This window comes from Sus scrofa, chromosome 4 (genome assembly GCF_054392235.1).
Source record: "Sus scrofa isolate SSC_HxYL_T2T_F1_AM1 chromosome 4, Sscrofa_HxYL_maternal_Yorkshire_Landrace_v2.0, whole genome shotgun sequence".
NCBI lineage: Eukaryota > Metazoa > Chordata > Mammalia > Artiodactyla > Suidae > Sus > Sus scrofa.
This window is the reverse complement of record NC_139386.1, coordinates 135,211,057-135,232,025: the sequence shown is the minus strand read 5'-3', so window position 1 is coordinate 135,232,025 and position 20,969 is coordinate 135,211,057. Positions and strand designations below refer to the sequence as shown.

At 51.2% G+C, this 20,969-nt stretch overlaps 2 protein-coding genes across 9 annotated transcripts in view; one reads left to right on the top strand and one right to left on the bottom strand.

The window, feature by feature from the left end:
* Positions 1-20,969, bottom strand: part of ODF2L (outer dense fiber of sperm tails 2 like) — a 604,788-nt gene that overhangs the window by 97,123 nt on the left and 486,696 nt on the right. The window lies entirely within an intron of this gene.
* The window catches only part of CLCA2 (chloride channel accessory 2), a 33,214-nt gene continuing 17,620 nt past the window's right edge, over positions 5,376-20,969 (top strand). Inside the window, exons 1-8 of one of the 3 annotated variants that reach the window (XM_003125930.5) lie at positions 5,376-6,195; positions 7,081-7,218; positions 10,242-10,392; positions 13,076-13,184; positions 14,455-14,614; positions 16,475-16,702; positions 18,888-19,118; positions 20,114-20,291. In XM_003125930.5, the coding sequence (XP_003125978.3) occupies positions 6,010-6,195; positions 7,081-7,218; positions 10,242-10,392; positions 13,076-13,184; positions 14,455-14,614; positions 16,475-16,702; positions 18,888-19,118; positions 20,114-20,291 (1,381 nt within the window). In that variant the 5' untranslated portion in view covers positions 5,376-6,009. Of the gene's footprint in view, positions 6,196-7,080; positions 7,219-10,241; positions 10,393-13,075; positions 13,185-14,454; positions 14,615-16,474; positions 16,703-17,575; positions 18,337-18,887; positions 19,119-20,113; positions 20,292-20,969 lie in introns of those variants that run through there. The other 2 variants (XR_014844928.1, XM_085024205.1) reach the window with 2 other exon arrangements.

Below are 20,969 nucleotides of genomic sequence, written 5' to 3'. Positions count from 1 at the left end.
CACTGCATTTGAACCACGTGAAGCACAGAAGCAACACATGTGGATCTAGGAAAACGGAATTCTAAGGAGTCAAGTGTGCAGGCAGCTGCAAAAATCTGGGGTGGGGGCTCGGTCTTCCACAAGCCCTGGAATCGACACAGACAAAGGCCAGTTAGGTGCAGGTCTCTGAGGAACAAGGGGACCCCAGATGACAGTGAGTGATGATTACATGGGTGATAATAGCTACAGCTACTGTTTAGAGCGCACTTGCGGACCAGGCATCAAAACCCGCAGCCCATATTAGAGGCGTGGACCATGTCCAGCCTTGCACGTCGTTTAACTGCAGGTGGACATCTTCACGTCATTTGCTGTCATTCGTCGCTGCTGCGGTCAGCACGGTGCCAGGCACTTCTGGGCAGAGAGAAGCGCTCCTCGGTTCCTCTCCCGCGAAGCTTTACTAGCGGAAGGGCTTTTATTCCACCTTCACAGCAGAAGGGGTCCGAGGACAGGGGACAGGACACTCCTGGAAAGCTGGAGGGCTAACGAAGCCCACCCACGGCTCCCGGGCCGGCTTCACCCTCGGCCTCCTGGCAAAGGGACTGCGCTCTGGGGGTCCCACCATGTCCCTGCCCTTCCACCGCCGGTTGCCCGGGAATCTCGGGCTTTCCCGCGAGCTGCGCGGACCTAAAACCAAGAGGCGGTCAGGTATCTCTCCAGCGAGACGGGCTCCTGCGGGATCAGCTTGCCCGGCGGCGCCAGCCCTGGCCCGAGCCTCCGTCCGCAGAGGGTCGGGCTTTCCTCGGGCAGCGTCCCGGCCCGGGAAGAAGTCTTCTCCCTCTTGGGCTCTGCTCCCGCGCCCTCCTGGCCTCCCCGGCTTACTTAGGGGCAAGCCTCCTGCCCCCTGAGCGCTGAGCTGCCTGCGCGGCCCGTCCAGGGACTCGACTGTGACCCAGGCCGCCCCCAGCCTCAGGCCACCCCACGCCCCTTCTCTGTCTGCGCCGCTTCTCCCCAGAGGGTTCTGTCACCTTCCCAGCACTTGGTACCAAACAGCAAAGCGCAACCTCAGTCTCCCACGGCCTCCCTCTGAGGCCGTTTTCTTAGTCTCGTAACACTGTCGCCAGCTGCCCCACGGGGTCCGTCTGTCTGTCTGTCTCCCTCCGCTAGAACCGAGACTCCGCAGGAGAGGGACTCGGTGCGGTCACTCACTCTTACCTTCAGCATTGAGAAGAGTGGCTGGCATCCAGTAGAAACAGAGTTTTGTTTCCAGTAGCTTGATGGAAGCATAGTTGATACAACTATTTTTGAATGAATGAATGAATGAATGAATGAATGAAAAAAGTGGGCAAAAATTAGCTAAGGAACAGTCCCCTGTTTGAATAAGGTACATCTTTGGGAATTGCTTGTTTGAGGCTACATGCTGGAGATCATTTAAATAATTTTATCATGGCTCACATACTGATTAGTAAGAAAACAGACTGAATTTGGGGCTTTAGTAACAGGCGATTGTGACTTTCAAGAACCTAAAACCTGAGGCCCTCGGCTCTTGGCTGGTTCTCGCTACCTCTGTCCTCTGCAGCTGTTTCTTTACACCGAATAAACAGTGCTGGCCCCAGAGAAATCCCCAGGGAATGCGATGCTCTTGAGTTCTGAAGACACAGGCCTTTCTCCTGAGGTCAAAAAACACACCCGAAGTCTACAGAGACGGCCTTTTCTGGCGTAGGGGCTGAAATCTGGAAGTGAATCCGGGGTCTTCTGACGTAGAGGCTACTCCCAGGGCGCCCAAGGACCCCAGCCTCCACACCGCCTGAGAACTTGGGGAACACGCAGAATCTGGCCTCATCTTGACCAACAGAGCCTGCATTTAAACAGGTGATTCTTATGACATTAAAGTTGGAAAAGCCCTGTCAACTGTAGGCGTATTCTAGAAGGATGCCGGGTCCCACTGGCTTCTGTTTACTGAGACCTTTGTCTGGGGATCTGAGCTCCGGTACCCGATTTCCGAATCCGCTTGCGCTGCTCCGCGCCCTCTGCTCGCTGCAGGGCTGGAGGGTGACCCGGGGAAGAACAGGCGGAGGAGGAGGGAAACTGAGCCCCGGCTCCTCCTGCTGGTGGGGTGGGGAGCAACAGAGGCTCCCCCGGGGAGCTGTGGGCCGTGAGGTCGGAGGCCGAGCAGGAGGAGCGCAGAGGAGACGCGGTGCGACCGCGGCCCAGGCGCTGTGCTTTTTCTAAGGTTTAGCGCGCTCTGGGTATCTCTGGTTACTTATTCATTTGATCACCTTAAGACATTCCCCGGGAGTTCCCACTGTGGCTCGGTGGGTGAAGAACCCAACTAGTTCAATCCCTGGCCTCGCTCAGCGGGTTGAGGATCTGGCACAGCCCTGAGCTGTGGTGTAGGTCGCGGTGGGAGCTCGAATTGCGCCCCTAGCCTGGGAACCTCCATATGCCCCTCGTGCAGCCCTAAAAAAGCAAAGCAAAACAAAACACAAAAACATTTCCCCTCGGTTTCTGCTTTCTCCATTTCTCTGTTCTGGAAAGTAATGATATTCATAATGATAGCATACATAACATGATATGCACTAGCTGGTGTGTGACAGAGCAATATTTTAATGTCACGCCTGTTCTGCAAATGAGAAATATTCTCTGTCTTCCTCTCATTTTCTTTATTGGATTATTTTAAATAGGCTCGGTTTTCCATTCCTTCTGGCATATTTTGGAGACGTGTCTGGGAGTCATGGGCAGCGCTGGCCCCCAGTGAGGGGGGAGGAGGCTTACCAGCCAAATCCCAGAGGAGAAGGACTGCGGGGAGAGTTGGGGACACTAGGCCTGGAGTGTGAGAGCTCTGCGCTTTACAGGTGGCTCAGCAGACACAAATGGCCTCCCACACCCTCTCTGGACCAGGCCCTTCAGCCCTACCCTGAAAGGGAGCATAGTTTTAAAGAACACCGGGTCATGGGTACGAAACAGGCAGCCTGGGTCTCGGGAAGTGCGACGTTTCACTCACATCCTTAGTCTTAACAATTTGTTCCCCTTCTACTTTGTTTATTTCATAAACGTTACAAAACTGAAGTGGCCTATCGGCGGCCGCCCAGCCGCAGGCGGAGGGTACTTTCCTCCTCCAAATGGGATGCTGACGGCTGGAAGCAAAAGCCCAGGAGGAAATAATCGGAAACTTTGTTGGACTCCTCAGGATGTCAGATCCTCCAGCAGCTCGGCCTTTTACTCGCCTTGACTGTAAGTCTCCACCTGCCAGCACCCTGGGGTCAGGCCGAAGGGCAGATTCAGGCAATGAGCAAAGATGTGCTCCAGATTCTTCAGTTACGGCAACGGAATAACTCATTTCTTGAGAGCAGATGACAGCAGAGCAGCTCCCTAGAATGTACACGACATTGAAATAAACGCCTGAACACTGCATTCCTGTTTTTCTTCACGCGGATCGATTGCTTTTCTCAGATGTCCTAAAGCTTCCCAGACGGCAGCAGTGACGTTTCTTTGAAGGGAAGCATGAGCTGGGTTTTTTGTTGCCGTTGACAAAGCCACACTTTATCAGAAATGAACACTTTGCTGACTTTAAGTCATTAGTCAGTTCTGTTTTTGCCAGTTTTAAGCCGTGTCTCCTTAGCGTCAGCCTGGTCAGTGGAGAAAGCAGGAAAAGGAGAGCCGCCTGGGGCCTGGCCTGGGCCCACCTGCTGCGAGCAGACAGGGGGCTGGAAAGCTCAGAACAGAGGCAGGAGGAAGGCATTCGGGGGTGAATCTCACCCTCAAAGGCCTGGTGACCGAGCCGGTCAGAGACGGTGAAGAACGTGGATCCAGCCAGGGGGCCAGACCTTGGGATTAGGTCCCAGAACCAAGCAGCAGAAAAGCAGAGGCAGGAAAGGATGCCACGTCTGGACCCTCGGCCCAGGGAGCAGAGCCTGGCTGTGCTTGTTCAGGTTTGCACCCAGGCAGGCTGGACAAGATTGAGTGCTTGTGGCTGCTCTTTATAAAGCGACCTGGCCTTGCTCGGCAGCCCTGCCACCCCCACATTCCAAGGGAGCCCTTGGAACTGCACCCGACGAGGAGTCACAGCGGCCCCTCTGCCCTGAGCACCACACTGCAGGAAACCCGCCCTGGCTTTCTCAGTGTCGATTAGACGGGCCTAATTTCTGACCTTTTTGCTTTGCTGATGAGAAAAATGTTTTTCTTAAAAGCACAAGAGGTTGACATGAGAAAATACGCTGCCAAGGAGAGCCGAAAATGAAGTGTATCATTCTGTTCGAAGAATCACGGTTCCAGGCAGAGTCTTTGCAGTTGCCACGCCTCACCTGGGCTTCCCAGGCTGCAGACACAGTGTGACAGGGCACAAAACCCACGGCGGGGAGCCCGCCCCCGAAGACATGACAGCAATGTCAGGCCATGAGCAGCTCTGGCCGCCGTGGGGTGACCACAGCTTTCCATTCTCCATCACCCACGGGGGTGGGGGGAGCACTGATACCCAAGTACCTTCTGTCTGTGGGGAGACAGAGGCAGTCTGCTCCTGAGCAGAAAGACACTTTCCAGAAGAGACGCGTTCAAAGCTGGGGGAGTGTCGTCATGCAGTAATCCAGGGCTCCTTTAGAATCTGGCTTTTATTACTTCTCCTGAGTCCATTCATTCATTCATTCAACAGATATTTATTGAGCATTTACTGACTAGGTGCTGAGCAGGTCGTGATCCGGGCAGACAGGGTCCCTCTCCCATAAGCCCTTCAGAGAGAAGCAGACAACCAATCACACAGCATGGATGTGACCCTGTAGCCACGATTGCGCTTCCAAGGAGAGGCAGCTGATGCACTGAAACACGCAAGAGGGGGCTGAGCTAGTTAGGAAGCTCAGCTCACCTTCCAGGCTGGACCAGAATCTGAAGAAACAGCAGACGAGAAGCAGTGGGCGAAAAGGTTACCATCAGAGGGGCAGCAAGAGAAAAACTCCCTGCAATATCCCTTAGCATTTCGGCTCTTAACGTTTCATTTCTAGTTTCTTAAGAACATCGCAGAATGAGAAACAGTGGAACTTGGCGTCACTTGCTCTCGTTCCAGCTCTGCGACTGTCCTCGCCCAGCCTGATCGGGGTACTTAGATTTTCTGAGTCTCGTCACCCCTAAGATAGGAATAATCAAAGCCAGCACACAATAAAGGTTAGTTCTTTCCCCCACTGGCTACTTTTCATGATCTTGCTGCGGCCCAGTGAAAATTCTGAGTAAAAATTATACTTGGCGCAGGGAATTGGCATTTACGTGGCTCCATCGGTAAACTCTGAAGCACTACAGAGTTATCAGCGATATTATGAGTCACTCACACAGCTTTTGTGAGGCCTAGTAAATTCCAGATCCTGTGACAGTCACCTGCCCAGCCTTACCCTCAGGAGAGAGGTGACAAAAGAGAAAATTGTCCTTTTCCTTGGTTCCGAGAGAAAAGCAGCAGCGACAGAGGGAATGGCCTTGCTCCTGGCACGAGGCCTCCCCTGGGGGATATCTGACACCCCGGCCATCCGCTGTGAGCGGCCAGACTGCCTGACCCCAGGGCTGCAGGATGGATTTCCAGTCTTCAAAATAGGCAGACGAAGGACTCTGACCTCACAGGAACAGAGCGAGGTAGGAAGCAGGTGCTCTGACTGACGGGGGAGGAGAGAAGCCAGTAGGGATTTTTCTGTGTTACTGCTGACAGTGGGTGGAATGATCCAGATTCTCTGACTCCCAGCCGGCCAGGCTCCCTCTTTCAAGCTCCTCTTGTTTTATTTCCCTGTTCCTTCGGAGAAGACACAAAGGGCGCCAGGGGAGGCCGATTTCTCTCCCGACCATGATTCAGGAGGAAGCTCGGCCACGGCCCAGGCCAGCTGGCAGCGCCTGCAGCGGAGGGCTTGCAGAGACAGGTCTCAGCGACCCACCCCGGGCCCTGTAAAGAAGGCACCTCCTCCGTCACAAGCTCTCAGGCCTTCCAAGTTCTGCTTCGATTGAGGACTTGGCGCAATGTGCCCAGCAGGACCCGCGTGAGGGCACCGGCGTCTTCTCGCCAACATGACCCCCAGGGACGGCGCAGGCCCCGTGCGCAGCCTCAAGTTTGTGACTCTGCTGGTGGCCCTGAGTCCAGACCTCCTCCGCTGGGGAGCCGGGCTGCAGCTTCGGGACAACGGCTACGAGGAGCTGCTTGTTGCCCTGCATCCTCAGGTGTCCGAGGACCCGAGCCTCATCCCGCACATTAAGGTGAGTGGCCCGACCGAAGGTAACACCATCCTCCTATTGGGAGAGGCCTCTCGCCTCGGGTGAGGAGCGAAAACCCTGTCTGTCTGTGTCTGAGCAGTTAAGAAAGGGGTGTTTCTCAAAGGGAGCCGCAAAAAATGATAATTACAGCCAAGCCAGTCCGTTCCCCTACTTTCATGTATTCTCAGCTCGGAGCGCTGATCTAGTCCTCTTTTTGTTGTCGGTCCGTACTGATTTTAGCTCTTGTGTTTTCCTACATGACTGTTTTGGGGGTAGCAGCTTGAAAAAATAATCTATTGTGGCAACAAAGGCCCGCTGTTTGGCTGATGAATAAGCATGATTGTGCTTTTATGAAAATCATGTGATTGGATTGCATCCCGAGGGGGAGCTTCTCAGAAGGAGGGAGAGTCTGGATGACGAGCTCAAGAGTCAGAGTCTTTCTCTCCACCTGAATGTGCTGTAAGGTGGCTGACTTGTCAGTGCAGAGCGGGAAGGCAGGCCGGGGGCTCCGGGACGACGTTCCCTTTGGGGTCGCTTCAGTGGAGGAGGAGCGTCGAAAGGCGAGGGCTGGAACACGCCCACGGGTGTGGCGCGAGGAGGACGTGTTGCATAAAAGCCTGAAAGCCCCGTTCGCAAAATGGGGGCATCATCTGGACGAGCCCAGACACACAATTAGGGCTGCAGAATCTCTTCCAGAAAAGCGCCTCCTGACGTTTATTTTTTTTCCTGCTCCCAAGTTTTCCCAAAGTCAGTGCTGTCTCTAAAAGAAGGGGGCTCCTTCGAAATGTTTTCATTATTTTCGTTACTACTTATTCAAGTTTAATCAGAAAACCAAAACAGAGGATTTATTTAAGTGACAAAGTAAGCTTTTCTTTTATTTGACTGTAGGAAATGATAACGGAAGCTTCCTTTTACCTGTTCAACGCTACCAAGAGAAGAGTGTTTTTCAGAAGTATAAAGATTTTAATACCTGCCACATGGACAGCCAATAATTATAGCAAAGTGAAACAAGAATCATATGAAAAGGTAAGAATTCAGGATTTCATTAGGTTAGCTTAACTCGAGAAAAAAAGAAGCTCAACCGAAATACCATGTGTTCAAGCTTTAAAAGTGAGAATTAGGCAAAACCCAATCATGGATATTAATATACAAATAATATATTTGAAAGGTTGTTATGCATAAAACGTATGGAAATATAATAAATCAGAGAAAATTATGAAGCGCAAAGTAAGCAAAATGCTATTGCCCAAGCCGCCTCTCCGAAGACACCTGTACTTTGTAACTTACAGGATCCTTTCTGAACTTTGTGGGTGAGGACCGAGAACTCGTTTTGTGTATGAGCAGGGACGGGAACAGTCCCAACTCTGACTCCCCGCTGACTGCCCCGAGCGGGGCAGGGGCCTGCAGGTCGGGGCAGAACCTAAGCCACCCACACAGGTCAAAATACGTCTGTCTTCTCCTGCAAGAATGCAAACTAGCAGAATTTCACACCAGCCCAAGTTCAGGACACTCTTTTCGAGGCACATGTTGATAAGAAGGAAGGCACAAAGTAAGGAAGGAGGTGCGGCAGCCTTTTCTGCTCCAGCCACCAACCACCTGTGCGCGGAGAACTCTCACGCTTGTCAATCACAGTTAAGCATCCACGCTGATGTCTGCCGCACGCCAGAATGCATATGCTATAAATAAACGTTAAATAAATCTGGCACAGGTCGGTTTGAAATGACTGTAAACAAGAGTCCTAGCAGCTAAGAGAAGGGGCAGGAGCAGACAATACAGCTCAGGGCTTCAGCAACGGAGTGGGTTCGAGGGCTATAGCTACGGCCCAAGCAGAAGGGCTGACACTCCTTCTCCGTGTGTCACTCGGCATGCATTTTCCTAAGATTGTTTTAATTATTAGCTCTCCCTCGCAGTTTCTTCCTCAGTAACTGAATGATATTTTCATCTTGAGAGGCACCCCAGTGTCCTGAGGAAGCTGAGGGGCTCTTAAAACAGTTTGACTGATGACCAGGTGGAAGCTTGTGACGCTTGAGCACAGAGCTAGGGGAGAGAGCAGAACTGGGATAAACTGGGGAGAGAGCTACTGTTTATTAAGCTCACCTAAATGCCAGGCTTCTATATATTGCTTAATTCTCACACACACCTAAAATTACTTGCTGTTACTGCAAACTAGGAACTTGAGGCTCAAAGAAGGTACGGATCTTATCCCAATCCAAGCAGCTGGTAAATTAAAGAGCAATTTATTTATTTTTGGTCTTTTTTTAGGGTTGCACCCAAAGCAAATGGAAGTTCCCAGGCTAGGGGTTGAATTGGAGCTGCAACCGCTGGCCTACACCACAGCAACATGGGATCCTTAACCCACTGAGCGAGGCCAGGGATCGAACCTGCGTCCTCATGGATACTAGTCAGATTCGTTTCCTCTGAGCCACAACAGGAACTCCTTAAAGAGCAATTTGAATTCGTGGCTATTTGATTCCAAAACCTACGCTCTTTGCACTAACTATGCTGTGTCTCTGGCTGCTTTACATAGACACCATCAATCAGTCTGGCCTTTAGTGGAACAAAAAAGCACTGGAAATAACTAACGCCAAATGACCTTTACGCTGACGAGAAGAGAGAACTAACTACCAGCAAAGATGACGCGAAAGAGTAAAGCAAAGGGTCACACAGCTGTTCACTTATCTGCACATAGAGGCCAATCCTTTAACCTCTTCACATCAATCAAACGCTTAGTGACTAATGGTTCCTCGCAGGAGCCATGCCAGGCGTGGCAGAGGGCACAGGACAAGCTAGACAGCCCCTGTCCTGTGGCTCCACAGTCCGTGCAGGTAGGACGTGGGGAGGGAGGGCTGTATCACCACCACCTGCAAGGCAGGCATCGCCTAAGCAGCCTGCACATCCCCCAGGCAGCACACCCCTTCCTCCACTCGGGACAAATTCCCAGGCAGAAATGAGGTTTTGTCCAAGTGAAGACCATCCAAGGGCATGACGGTTCACAGCCCTTTGCCCAGGGGTGGCCTTGCAAAGCCCTTGGCTTGAATTCTTATCTTTTTAAAAATAAATGTTAATTATTATAAAAATAGTTCATGCCTGTTGCAAAAAACCATGTAGAAGTGTGGAAAATAAAAGGGAAAAAATTACTTCCCACTACTCCTCAGTGGTGTACATCCACACACGCGCCAGCACACGTATATCCATGCAGGGATCATTTTATATACGCTTACACATGTATTTATTTATAGGATCATATTAGATCTGTTGTTCCAAATTCAGCCTTTTTCTCTCTTTTTCAAAAGACATACATAATTTCTAAGGACAAGTCCCAAGACAGTGTATTATCTTTCTTCCTACAGATAAAAGACACAATATTGCTAAACAATATTGCTACTGTTGAATAAAATTGTGTTCTCCAGATGGTTATTTGCATAGATATTTGCTTTAGCTTTGGATTTAAAATGCTGTATTTTAGAAAGAGTTATTGAAACGGTCAGGGTACAGTACGAAACATAAATTCAGTAGAATGACTCTCTTGCTGATCTGATGGGTTATGGGAATAAACGGACAGGGCTTGAAAGAAACACATCCTCGGTCTCACACTGATGACAGAACCCAGAGAAGGGTGTTCGCAGAGGCTGTAACATTTTATAGTACAGTTCTGAATGATGTGTAAATGCTCTTAAAACTCCTTCCAATATTTTTGTAACATTTTATAGTGATTACAATGTCAGGATTTTACAGTGCTGACTTCTGAGAAAGTGTTAAGCTGGAAAATGGGAAGGTCAAACAGAAGTAATGAAGCTCATGGCAATTTAATAGGTATTAAAATAGATTCGTTTTGGAAAGTGACAAATACTTTTGTTGATATTTGTGAATGCGCTATAAACTCCACTTAAAGGCATTTATTTTTAAATCTGTTTTTGAACTGGGACACAATTCATACCAGAAAAATGCCCATATCTTAAATGTACAGTTCAGAGTATTTTAGCAAATGCAGCTCTTTGTGTCACCAACACCACAGCCGAGAGAGTATTATCAGGCATTTCTTTCACTAGGCGCAGGTCCTAGTGACCAACTGGCACGCAGCACCCGGAGACAGCCCGCACACCCTGCAGTACAGAGGGTGTGGGAAAGAGGGAAAATACATTCATTTCACGCCTGACTTTCTCCTAAATGATGCCTTAACGGCCGGCTACGGATCACGAGGTAAGCGGGACGCTTCTCTTCTTTTTCGGCTGCATTCACAGCATGTGGACGTTCCCCAGGCTGGGGATCCAACCCGCCCCACAGCAGTGGCCCGAGCCTCTGCAGAGACAGTGCCAGGTCCTTACCCCACTGGGCCACCAGGGAACGGCGCTCAGGGCTGAAAGGGACTCAGAGAGCCCGAGACCTGCCGCGGGACGAGGAGACAGGTCCCGTGCTCTGGAGACGCGGAGGGAAAGTGAACCCCCAGAAAGGGTTAAGCAGCAGGCGAGGGGCCCAGACCGAGAGGGCTGCAGGAATTCCGGGACGAGAGAGAACAGTTTGAGCTAAAGGTGGTCGAAAGGCTTCCCAAAGGAGGCGTCTTCCAGGTGGAAGGTCCTGCTGAGGATGCAAGGACGGGAGAGAACAGCGGGAGAGGGGCAACACCGCGGCGGCCGCAAACCCGCCGGCGCCCGGGGACCCGCGAGCCCGCGGAGGGCGTCTTCACCGCGGGGCGCGGGGGCGCGGGGCGTCGTGGGGCCGGGGGCGCAGGGCCCCTGGCGCCCAAGTTAGGGAGTCGCCAGCCACCCTCAAAGCAGGGATTCCAGGAGCTGCAGCGGGCCGCGCCGACGGCCTGGCTCCGGGACAGGAGGCCTCGGGGCTTGGCCGAGACCGGGCGGCGAGGGGAGGCCGGGCCCAGGCACCTTCCCAGGCGCCGGGTGCTACGCTCTTGGACGCCCGCAAGTCGTCTTATTTAATCCCAACAACCCTACGGAATGGGAGCTATTCTAGAAGAAAAAAAAAAAGCCAGCGAGGTCAGAAGTGCTTCCGAGGGAAAGGCAAGGGTGTGTCTTCGTGGGGGGCAGCCGTAAGGAGCACCCCGGGTTTGGGCCAGCCGTGGAAGGGACCCGCTTGAAGGGGAAGCCGCCCGTCGGGGTGGAGGAAGTGCCCGCAGGTGCGGTGGACTGAGCTGTGGGCAGGCTCAGCCTGTGGCGGGAGAAGGATGACCCGAGTTTGACAGGCACGTCAGGGTCATGGGCTTGGAGACGGCGTCTAGTGGATGAGATCCGAGAAAGCAGAGAAAGCAGCTGTGGTGAAAACAAAACAGCAGGTCGGGGCTAAAGAGTCAAGACTTTTTTTTTTTTTTTTTTTTTTTGGCCCCTCCCTGTGGCCTGTGAAAACTCCCGCGGCAGGGATCAAACCACCCCCCCCCTGTGCCAGACCCAGACACAAGGGAACACCTTAATTTTTGCTTTTGCTTGTAACATATAGCAGTGCCTTTCAAATGATGATTTCTCTTTTACCCCCATTGAAATCTAAATAGCTTTTGTTATCCTCGGTATAACTAGCAGGAAGTAGAGCCACAGTCTATAAAATACACTTTATAAAACACTCTATAAAACTTTCTAAAAATGGCTTTTTTCCTGGTAACTGTGAGGTGCTGATAATCTCTGTACAAATATGTGACTTCCCAGCCCTTCTAAATTCCATGAGTGGCAGAAAATTTTCCTGAACGCTTTCAGCTTAGACTGTTCCCCTCCCTTCCTTTGTCCCAAGGCCCCCAAATTGCATCATCTGCCACAGCCTGAGTCAGCTCAGCAAACACTTCTTGGGTTCCCAGATCTTAAAAGAATTCAGAAAAGAAAAAAAAAAAATTGTACTTTGAGAGGGGAGTTAATCTGGAAAATTTCTATTGGGGAGAAGTCGGTTTTTATCTGAACACTGAAAGAAATACAAGATTTAAAGAGGTGGACATAGACTTACAAGGCATTTGATGCTTTGAAGGAGAATTTCCATGAGCTAAGGGTTGGGGATACATATAAACACGGAGAGTCTGGGATAAAATGAAAGAGAAAGGACCAGCCAAGCTGGCGAGGAGGTTCTGTGCCTTTTTGGTCTTTTTTCCTTCCCTGGCCCCAGGGTTTCAGTCATTGTTCGAGATCAGAGAATCACCTCAGGGAGAAAAGGGGCAAGGGTAACACAGAGCAAGGATAGGAGAGCACTGTTTGCTCCTCTGGTGTCTTCGTCCTTTGGTGTTGCTGTAACAAAATACCACAGACTGGGAGGCTTATACACAAAAGGCCGAGATCACGGCATCAGCAGAACTGGCGTCCTTGTGGCCACCTCCTGGTTTACAGACGGGCCACGTGTCACCTGTGTCCGCACGTGGCAGAAAGAGGAAGGGAACCCTCTGGGGTCTTTTTTCACAAGGGCACTAATTCCACTCAGGAGGCTCCACCCTCACGAGCTACGACCCCCCCCAAAGCCTCACCTCCTGATATTCTCACGCGGGGTCTGGATTCCCACACGGGAGTTGGGAGGACACACGCGTTCCGTCCACTGAACTGAAACATTTGGTCCCCTGCTCCCCTTCCTTTCCCAGCATCCTGGACTTCCAGCCTGCACGGAGCTAAGCAGAAACCCGCAGGCAGCTGCCCTGGGAACGAGAGGCCGTGGGCTCCTCACGCGTGGCACATGGCCAGGCGGGCAGGACCTCGCTGGTCTGCGCTCCAGGCTGGCCGCATGTCCACACTGCCTCTTTGGTGCTGGTGGCGGCAGAGCAGGAGATGGCGGTGGGGTGGGGAGAGGAGAGTCGGGGAAGGACCGCGCCTCGACCCTTCGGAAGGAGTGTGCACCGTCACGGGGTGAGCAGCAAGGGCCACCGCTGACCCTGTAGGCGCTCAGAACAGAATCTCTCTCCCCTCAGGCAGAGTGTTTGTGCACGAGTGGGCCCATCTCCGCTGGGGCGTGTTCGATGAGTACAACCGTGAGAAGCCTTTCTACATAAATGGGCAAAATCAAGTTAAAGTAACAAGGTTAGTGGATCTTCGCATGTTTAAAATTCGCTGTTATTATTTATTTATTTATGTAGTTTTGTCTTTTGAGGGCCCCACTGGCGGCATTTGGAAGTTCCCAGGCTAGGGGTCAAATGTGAACTGTAGCTGCTGGCCTACACCACAGCCACAGCAACGCCAGATCTGAGCCACATCTGCGACCTACACCACAGCTCAGGGCAACGCCTGATCCTTAACCCACTGAGCAAGGCCAGGGATCAAACCCGCAACCTCATGGATACTAGTCAGGTTCATGAATCACTGAGCCGCGATGGGAACTCCCTAAAATTCACTGTTATTTTTTAACTCTAAAATTGAGTTTATGATGGGAGCTAAAACTTAATGGACAATTTTCAGCTCTAAAATTTTATCGCATGTTTTTAAAAAAATTGGTAAATATTTACGTGGCTCAAATATCAAAACAATATAAAACGTTATACTCAGGTATCAGGCGTCCGGCACTCTCTCCACCCTGTTCCCGTCCGTCCTCTCTAGGTCACCCTTTGTATTAGTTTCTTATTTATTTTTTCTCTGTTTCTTCAGGTATAGATACGAATATATAGTTTACCTCACTCTTTTTTCTTTCGCTTGCATAGTGTCCAGTGTCTGGATATGCATAATCTCTCCACCAGTCTCTCCTGCCGAACAAGTGGGCCGTGGCTGGTATTTGTTGTTACTACAGGTCCTAATGCCCCGTCAGAGTCGTTTCCATTATCTGCAGGCAGATCCGTCTAGTTACTGAACAGCTTCCAATAATGACTGGGTCATAGGCATCGAAGCTGTAACCTGGTGCATATGGACTCATTCTTTCCTAAAGGTTGTATTGTTTTTCATTCCCACTCGGGGCAGCACTCGAGGCAGCTTCTACGGGAAGCAGTCCTTTTAAACGTCCCCATGACCTGTTCACGTCCCTCTTCCTCTGATCTCCAACGGCAGTGAGCTCCCAGGAGCCCTAATTCAAGGTCCCACTTCTCCTTCCTTGGCCTCCAAAAGTTCACATTCATTTCCGAGTATCTTTTGCTCTGGTTCGGTTTAGCTGGGAAAGCCCTTGGCGATAAGGAGCCTCGCATCAAAAACAAATGCTTTAAAATAAAACAGAGTGCATTTCTAAATTAATGATCTTTCTTAATAGTTTTAGAAATGTTTTATGTGTGTCTAGTAATCTACAAATCTTGAAACAGATTATTTTATGATCCAGTGAAAAAGAAACCTAACTATTTCTAAAACAGACCCAATTTCTCTTCCTATTTAGGTGTTCATCTGACATCACAGGCGTTTTCGTGTGTGAAAAAGGTCCTTGCCCCCAGGAAAACTGTATTATTAGCAAGCTTTTCAAAGAAGGATGCATGTTTCTATTCAATAGCACCCAACACGCAACTGCATCGATAATGTTCATGCAAAGTTTACCTTCTGTAAGTATGGCCTCAGAATAACAAACTCCACCAAGACTCTGTCTCTGGGCAAGATAGCCGGATAGGCTTTACGAGTTTAAACAAAAGACAACTAAGATTCCCTGCATTTCAGAGCCTGAGGGACCTTCGGGTTCCTCCTGTTTTTACTTTACAAATAGAAAGACCCTCAGGCCCTCTCTTCCGCTCAGGGTATCAGTAATACTTGATTCCTTTAGACAAGTGAGTATTTGCTTTCCAGGGAATGTGACTGAGCAAGGGGGGCCCTGGAGACGGCAGATCAACTGCCGCCCTGGTGGTGCTCCTGTGCCCTCTCACAGGAGAGGGTCCCGGGTGGCAGCAGGGCTGTAAGGTGTGGCTGTATCCCTCTCACTGCAGGGAGCAAAACACTCTTATTTGAAAGGAACTTCCCGAGTCTCTTTCTCTCGTTCTGCATAGTCTAGAAATTAAACCGTCAGCTGGAACCAAGAGAGTCAAGGAGCCGGTTCAGAAGCTCAGCCTTGTCAGGATTCCACACTAACTACCGGCTGGAGACTAGTGTGGGAGCCCAGGACCCACCTGGGAATTATTATTTATAAAGGGACCCTGTAACTGTCATGAGGCCCTCGCGCCCTCGGCCAGTGCGTTTTCTCCCCGAAGGAGGCAGCGAGGAGCAGCCAGCGTCTCCCCAGAGGCTGGAGGTGGAGGTGCGGGGTCGGGGCGGGGGTGGGGGGCAGTGGGAGCTGCAGCCCCTTGGAGGTGTCAGCTCAGGGCCCGCTCTGCTCGCCCCTCTTCATCCTGTCCGTGGGTCACCTCCTCCCGGGCTGGGGGCCCTGTGGGCAGAGCCTCTGGGGAGGATTCTCTGTCTCTGGCCGACCAGCTCCCTTCCACGGACGGTCTTTTTTAAGGCGATGTTTCTTCTGCAGTCTGGTTTTAGTCAAGACGAAGAGCCAACGTTAAGGTGACTTTTTGTATTTCTTATCCAATTCACTATATTTTGGTTGATAGCTTTAATATCGGAGGCCAAGCTCATTCCATGTATTTCACCCACATTTTGTGACTAGGTGATCATTTGAAAGATCATTTGAAAGACCTGCTCATCAATATCTAGTCAGGAAATCTTCGCAATCCCCTAACCACAGCCATGAAATACAAAGAAAAGAGTTAAAAACAAACAACAGCGAAACAAGCTCTACCTCATCTCCCCAGGAAATTCCTGTCCTGTGCAACTATTAACTGTTTGAGGCTTCAGCTTCCTTCTCCAGAGCATCTGTAAGATTTCTTTCGGCTCTAAGCCTCCAAGGCTCTGTTTTAGGAAGCATCCACTCTGTGGGGATACAGCCTCTGGGAACTAGAGCACCCAGTACTTTGCACGGCAAATCAGGCCTTTAAAAGGGGTGCTCAGGTGGGTCTAGGGTCACCCAGTGCCCAAATGAGGGGAAATCAGGAAATAGATTAGGTTGGATTTCTCCATGTCCTGTTGTTACAGAGATCAATATTTGAACTAGCTCACGGATCAGCTGAGGCACAGTGGTCACTAAATATAATTCCGGGGAATAGGCTGGCCGAGATAGGTCCTGGGGTGTTGGCTTGAACATGTTACTGTGCTAAGGAATAGTTTTTAAGGACAAAGATATGTATACATATCCACTGTCTGTTATCTAAGCGCAAATAAACTTGTGACCTCGATACCAAAAGGGTGCCAGTGTTTCAAGCCGAGGGTGCCAAGGTTTCTTGGCAAACTTGAGGTTAAGAGCATTGCTCTGGCACTTCCGACTTCGCGTGTTTCAGCTTCCTGTTTACTTTCCGTCGTCTGAGAGTGAGAAGTGGGTCCAAGATGAGAGGAACACTTTTATTCTCTGATGGCCTTTATTCTTTTTCCAGGTGGTTGAATTCTGTAACGCGAGTACCCACAACCAAGAAGCCCCAAACCTACAGAACCAGCTGTGCAGCCTCCGAAGTGCATGGGATGTAATCAGAGCCTCGGGCGACTTTCAGCACAGCGAGCCCATGAAGGGGACGGAGTTCCCGCCGCCTCCCACGTTCACCCTCCTACAGGCTGGCGACAGAGTGGTCTGTTTGGTGCTAGATGTGTCCAGCAGGATGGCAGAGGTGACATCTGGCACCCAAATGCTTATAAATCATTCGACACTTTGACAGTGTTTTTCTTTTTCTTAGAGTTGACTTACAGCGGTGTCAATGTCAGCATAGTAAACAGTCACGCACACACACACACACATATACACACATTCTTGTTCTCCTACCTTCCATCATGTTCCATGCCCAGAGACTGGATGTAGGTCCCTGTGCTGTGCAGAAATCACAGCACGTCCAGGGGTCGGTCCCCTTCTATTTTTACCAGAAACCCAGCTTTTAAACATTTACCAGCACAGCACTAACTACTTCCTAGGGTTGTTGAGGCAGAAAATGAGATAATGGATATGAAGTGTTTGGCTTGTAAGGGGTACCTATTATTTTATTAGGGTTCTTGTGCCACGGGGGAGCTTAGGCTCCCGTCTTCTCTGGACGAGTCGTCGTGGAGGATCTGTCTTTTCTGACTTGTCTCTGAAACGTTAGGACACCACTCACATCCTCAGCGTCTAGACAGTCTGGGTCTGGCCTCCGTGCAGCTGACGAGGGCTTGATCTTCGGCTACGGTGTCAAGGTCACTCGTCCTGGAGATCGGCCTCTATTGAGCAAGAACAGATGGACCGAAGGGAAAGACAGTTGTACGTGAAAGAAGACCCGAGAGAAGTCGAAGAGGAATAAGCCTAACGTAACAAACTCCTGGCGAAGCAAACTTCCCTCCCTCTTCTTGCCAATCCTCTCGCTGAAGTGCCATGGCCATTCATCACTCATCTGTCAGGTGCCCAAACTGTGCTGGCCTGGGGGACACAGAGATGAGAGCACAGGGTCTCTGCTTTGAGACGCGTGCAGTCGGGCAAAGGAGACGTCACACACGTGGACAGGGACGCAGAGGGGACCAGGCTCCACAGAGCTGCGAGCTGCTGCAGCAGCCCTGGCAGCACCCGTGACCTGCGCGAGACCTCGCAGAGGGGAAGCCGCGTCTTGAAGGGTGACGAGCTGCTCGCTAGTTGAGCGAGGAAGGAACGAGTGTGTGCAGGCCGCTGAGAGGCAAACTCGGCAGAACTTTTCAGGAAAGGCATCCGCTGCTATGGCTGTAACACCGGGTCTAGGGAGGCGGCAGATAAGCTGGAAGCTGGTTATGAACTGCAGAGAAATCTAAGACACTGAATTGACACGGCCTGGTCAAGGAGAAGGGGCTGGTAACCCAGGAGTGGTAAAGAGAGTTCCAGGTTTCTAGCTTCACTCCTTAGGAGCAGAGGCCACGACTATATGAGCAATACGACGATTTACGAAGCACTTCTGCAGATGAGAAAACGGATGCGAAAGAAGATAAGTTGGTTTCTCTATGGTCACATAATTAGGAAAAGCCGAAGGCAGTCTGCTTTGTCCGCCCTCCCAGTTTCCCTCCTAGTAGCGTCAGAGAAACGCTGTTTGGAATTCAGAGCGCGTAGGGCTTGAGATCCCCGTGGGCATCGAAGTGGCGTGTTTCCGAAGAGCGTGAAATGCTGGCCCGGATGCGAGGGTGCGGTGGCAGATACCGCAAGTCATCGCTGAGCGGGGCCCCGAAGCTTGGCGCCACCGCCCCCAAACAAGCGCCTCAGTGAATTCACAGGCGCTTCACCTTCCCAAATGTGGTCGCTAGTGTTCCTTTACTCTCAGTAAGTTCTCCAAGGTGTAACTGTTATCATACACGTATCTCAGCTGATCCCCACAGCAATTCTGTTTTAACAAGTAAGAGAGATGATTAGTAACCCCACTTCGCAGATGGGATGCCCAGCCTAAGATAAACATGATAACAGAGGGTAGTGCCAGGATACATGCCTGACTGCTGTTCATCTCCACTGTGGGCCCTTGCAATGTCTCCTCTTACTCGGGACCTGTGTTCAGTGAAGCATTTACCAATCTAATCTCCATGGCTTCCCTGGATCTTTAAATTGGGTTGGAGAGAAAGAGTGGACCTATGTGTTCTCAGGGAGTGGTAAATTATGAATCGCCTCTTGAGGGCAGAGTTCCAAACCACACCATCCTCCCCGAAAAGCCTCTTACTAAGCAAACAATATTCTAGGACTGCGTCAATCTTTACAACTCAAAAAATCACCACCGGTCACCTCTAAAGAACCGGCAGAGACACTTGCGAGTTAAGTTGTCCGGTTGTACTTCTGTCTGCACCACACGCTGCTACCTTTTTGTTTTCCTTTCTGCAACCCAGGCTGACAGACTCCTTCGACTGCGACAAGCAGCAGAATTCTACCTGACGCACATGGTTGAGAGTCACACCTTTGTGGGCATTGCCAGTTTTAACGGCCAAGGGGAGATCAGAGCCCAGCTACACCAAATTAACAGTGACGACGACCGGAAGCTGCTGGTTTCCTACCTGCCCGCCGTGGTGTCAGCTGAAGCAGAAGCCAGCATCTGCTCAGGGCTGAAGAAGGGATTTGAGGTACGGTGGAGCACCCCGGCCTCGGGCCACTTTCTGGCTGAGGTTGCTTCTGGTGTGGGCCATCTGTTCCAGTGTGGTCGCAAGTGCGGGAGGTAGCGCCGCGTCACCGTAAGGTCGGGAGCCAGCAGGTGTTCACCACTGAGCCCTGTGCCTAGCAAAGGGCATGCAGCAAGCGCTTAACACATGTTTGCTGAAAGAATGAGTAAATGAATACAGTGGCCAAGGAGGGGGCTTCCGTGTCATCTGAACAATGGCTGACACTGTCCCTGCCCACTCCGGGGCTGTCCCATCTGTGGCTGTTGTCACCCTTGGGTTTTCCGGTCAAAGGCAGCACGTGTGGCTCCTGCCTATAGTCACACTAGGCCTCAAGCAAGCGCGTGGCAGGTAAGGCCAGAGGTGTGTGCCAGGAATAAGCGTTCATCCAAGCAGATGAGTTTGGGTGCAACACTGCGGATGCAGCCACGTGCTAGACGTCTGGTAACAAGACCACAACCACAACCGTGGCCGCCTGTAGGCAAGGGCTTCTTGGCCTTGGCTGCCCGTTTAAATCACCTGGGGATTAAAAATTCTGAAGCCTGGGTCTCACCCCTGGAGGTCCTGAGTTGACTGGTCTTGGGCGTGCCCTGGCCATGACAAAATTCTAGAGCTCCCGTCCGACGCTCATGCAGCCCAGGCTGCGCACCGCTGCTCCAGGCCTCTCCCTGGATCCCAGGAGCCGGGGTGTCACACAGTGATGCTCCCCTGCCTCCGACGGGCGCCATCCTAACCTAGGGCGCGTCTCTCCGTGAACAAGAAGAGTCCCTCCACGAGTAAGCCCGCGATGGCATCAGGGTAACAAGCGCCATGGCAGGGTGAGGCCAGGAAGGGGAGGGGGGGCTACAGAAGACCTGGAAGAGGCGAGGGCCCCCGGGGGGGATCTGCAAGGAGAGGGCGTTCTGCTCAGTGAGACAGTCTGCACTCCGTTTCCTTCCAAACGACGGATGCCCTGTGTTCAGGTGGTGGAAAAACTGAAAGGAAAAGCCTTCGGCTCGGTGATGATCCTCGCGGCCAGCGGAGGCGACCAGCGCATCTCCGACTGCTTCCTCGCAGCGCTCAGCAGCGGCTCCACGGTTCACACCCTCGCGCTCGGCTCATCCGCGGTCGACAGCCTAGAGGAACTGGCGCGACTTACTGGTGAGCACGTTTCTAGAAACGCACTTCAGAGCGTTTCCTTTTGAGTTGACTATTCAATCAACAACCATGAAACTCAGATCCTGTCAATAGAACACATGGCTTCATGAAAACTATCACCAGAAAATATCCTTAGGAAAAAAGTCATTGCTGAAAACCTGCCAAAAATCGCTGACATTTTTATCCTTTCCTTAGAAGGTGCCAATTCTCTGCAGCTAGTGAAAATATTACTACTTCTTTGTTAAGCCAGCCTGAGCAGGTGCACCAGGAAGCTAAAAGTACGTTGAAGACTAAACGCACTGACTTCGCTGATGAGACCGCAGCGAGCACAGGATCGCACGTGTACCTGCTCGTTGTTCTAAACGAGGCGCAGAATCATTTTATCTTATATTCCTTATAGTCAATAAAAATGAGTAGCTAGCTTGAAAATGGAAGGTTAGGTTTTACTGAATTACGTTTGAACATGTTTTCAGAGTGTAAATGTAAATATATAGCAATGTGAGTAGGTAGCGGTTAATCTAGGTTGTCTAGGGATTACCTCCATTGAAATGAATATTACTTTGATAAATACATACTGAGCTTTCATCACGTACTGGGTAGAGTTCTAGTCCCTGCACTTACGGCCGTGAACAGAACGGGCAGAGCCGTCGGCCGTGGGCTGCGCGCCCCGTGCGGGTTGGA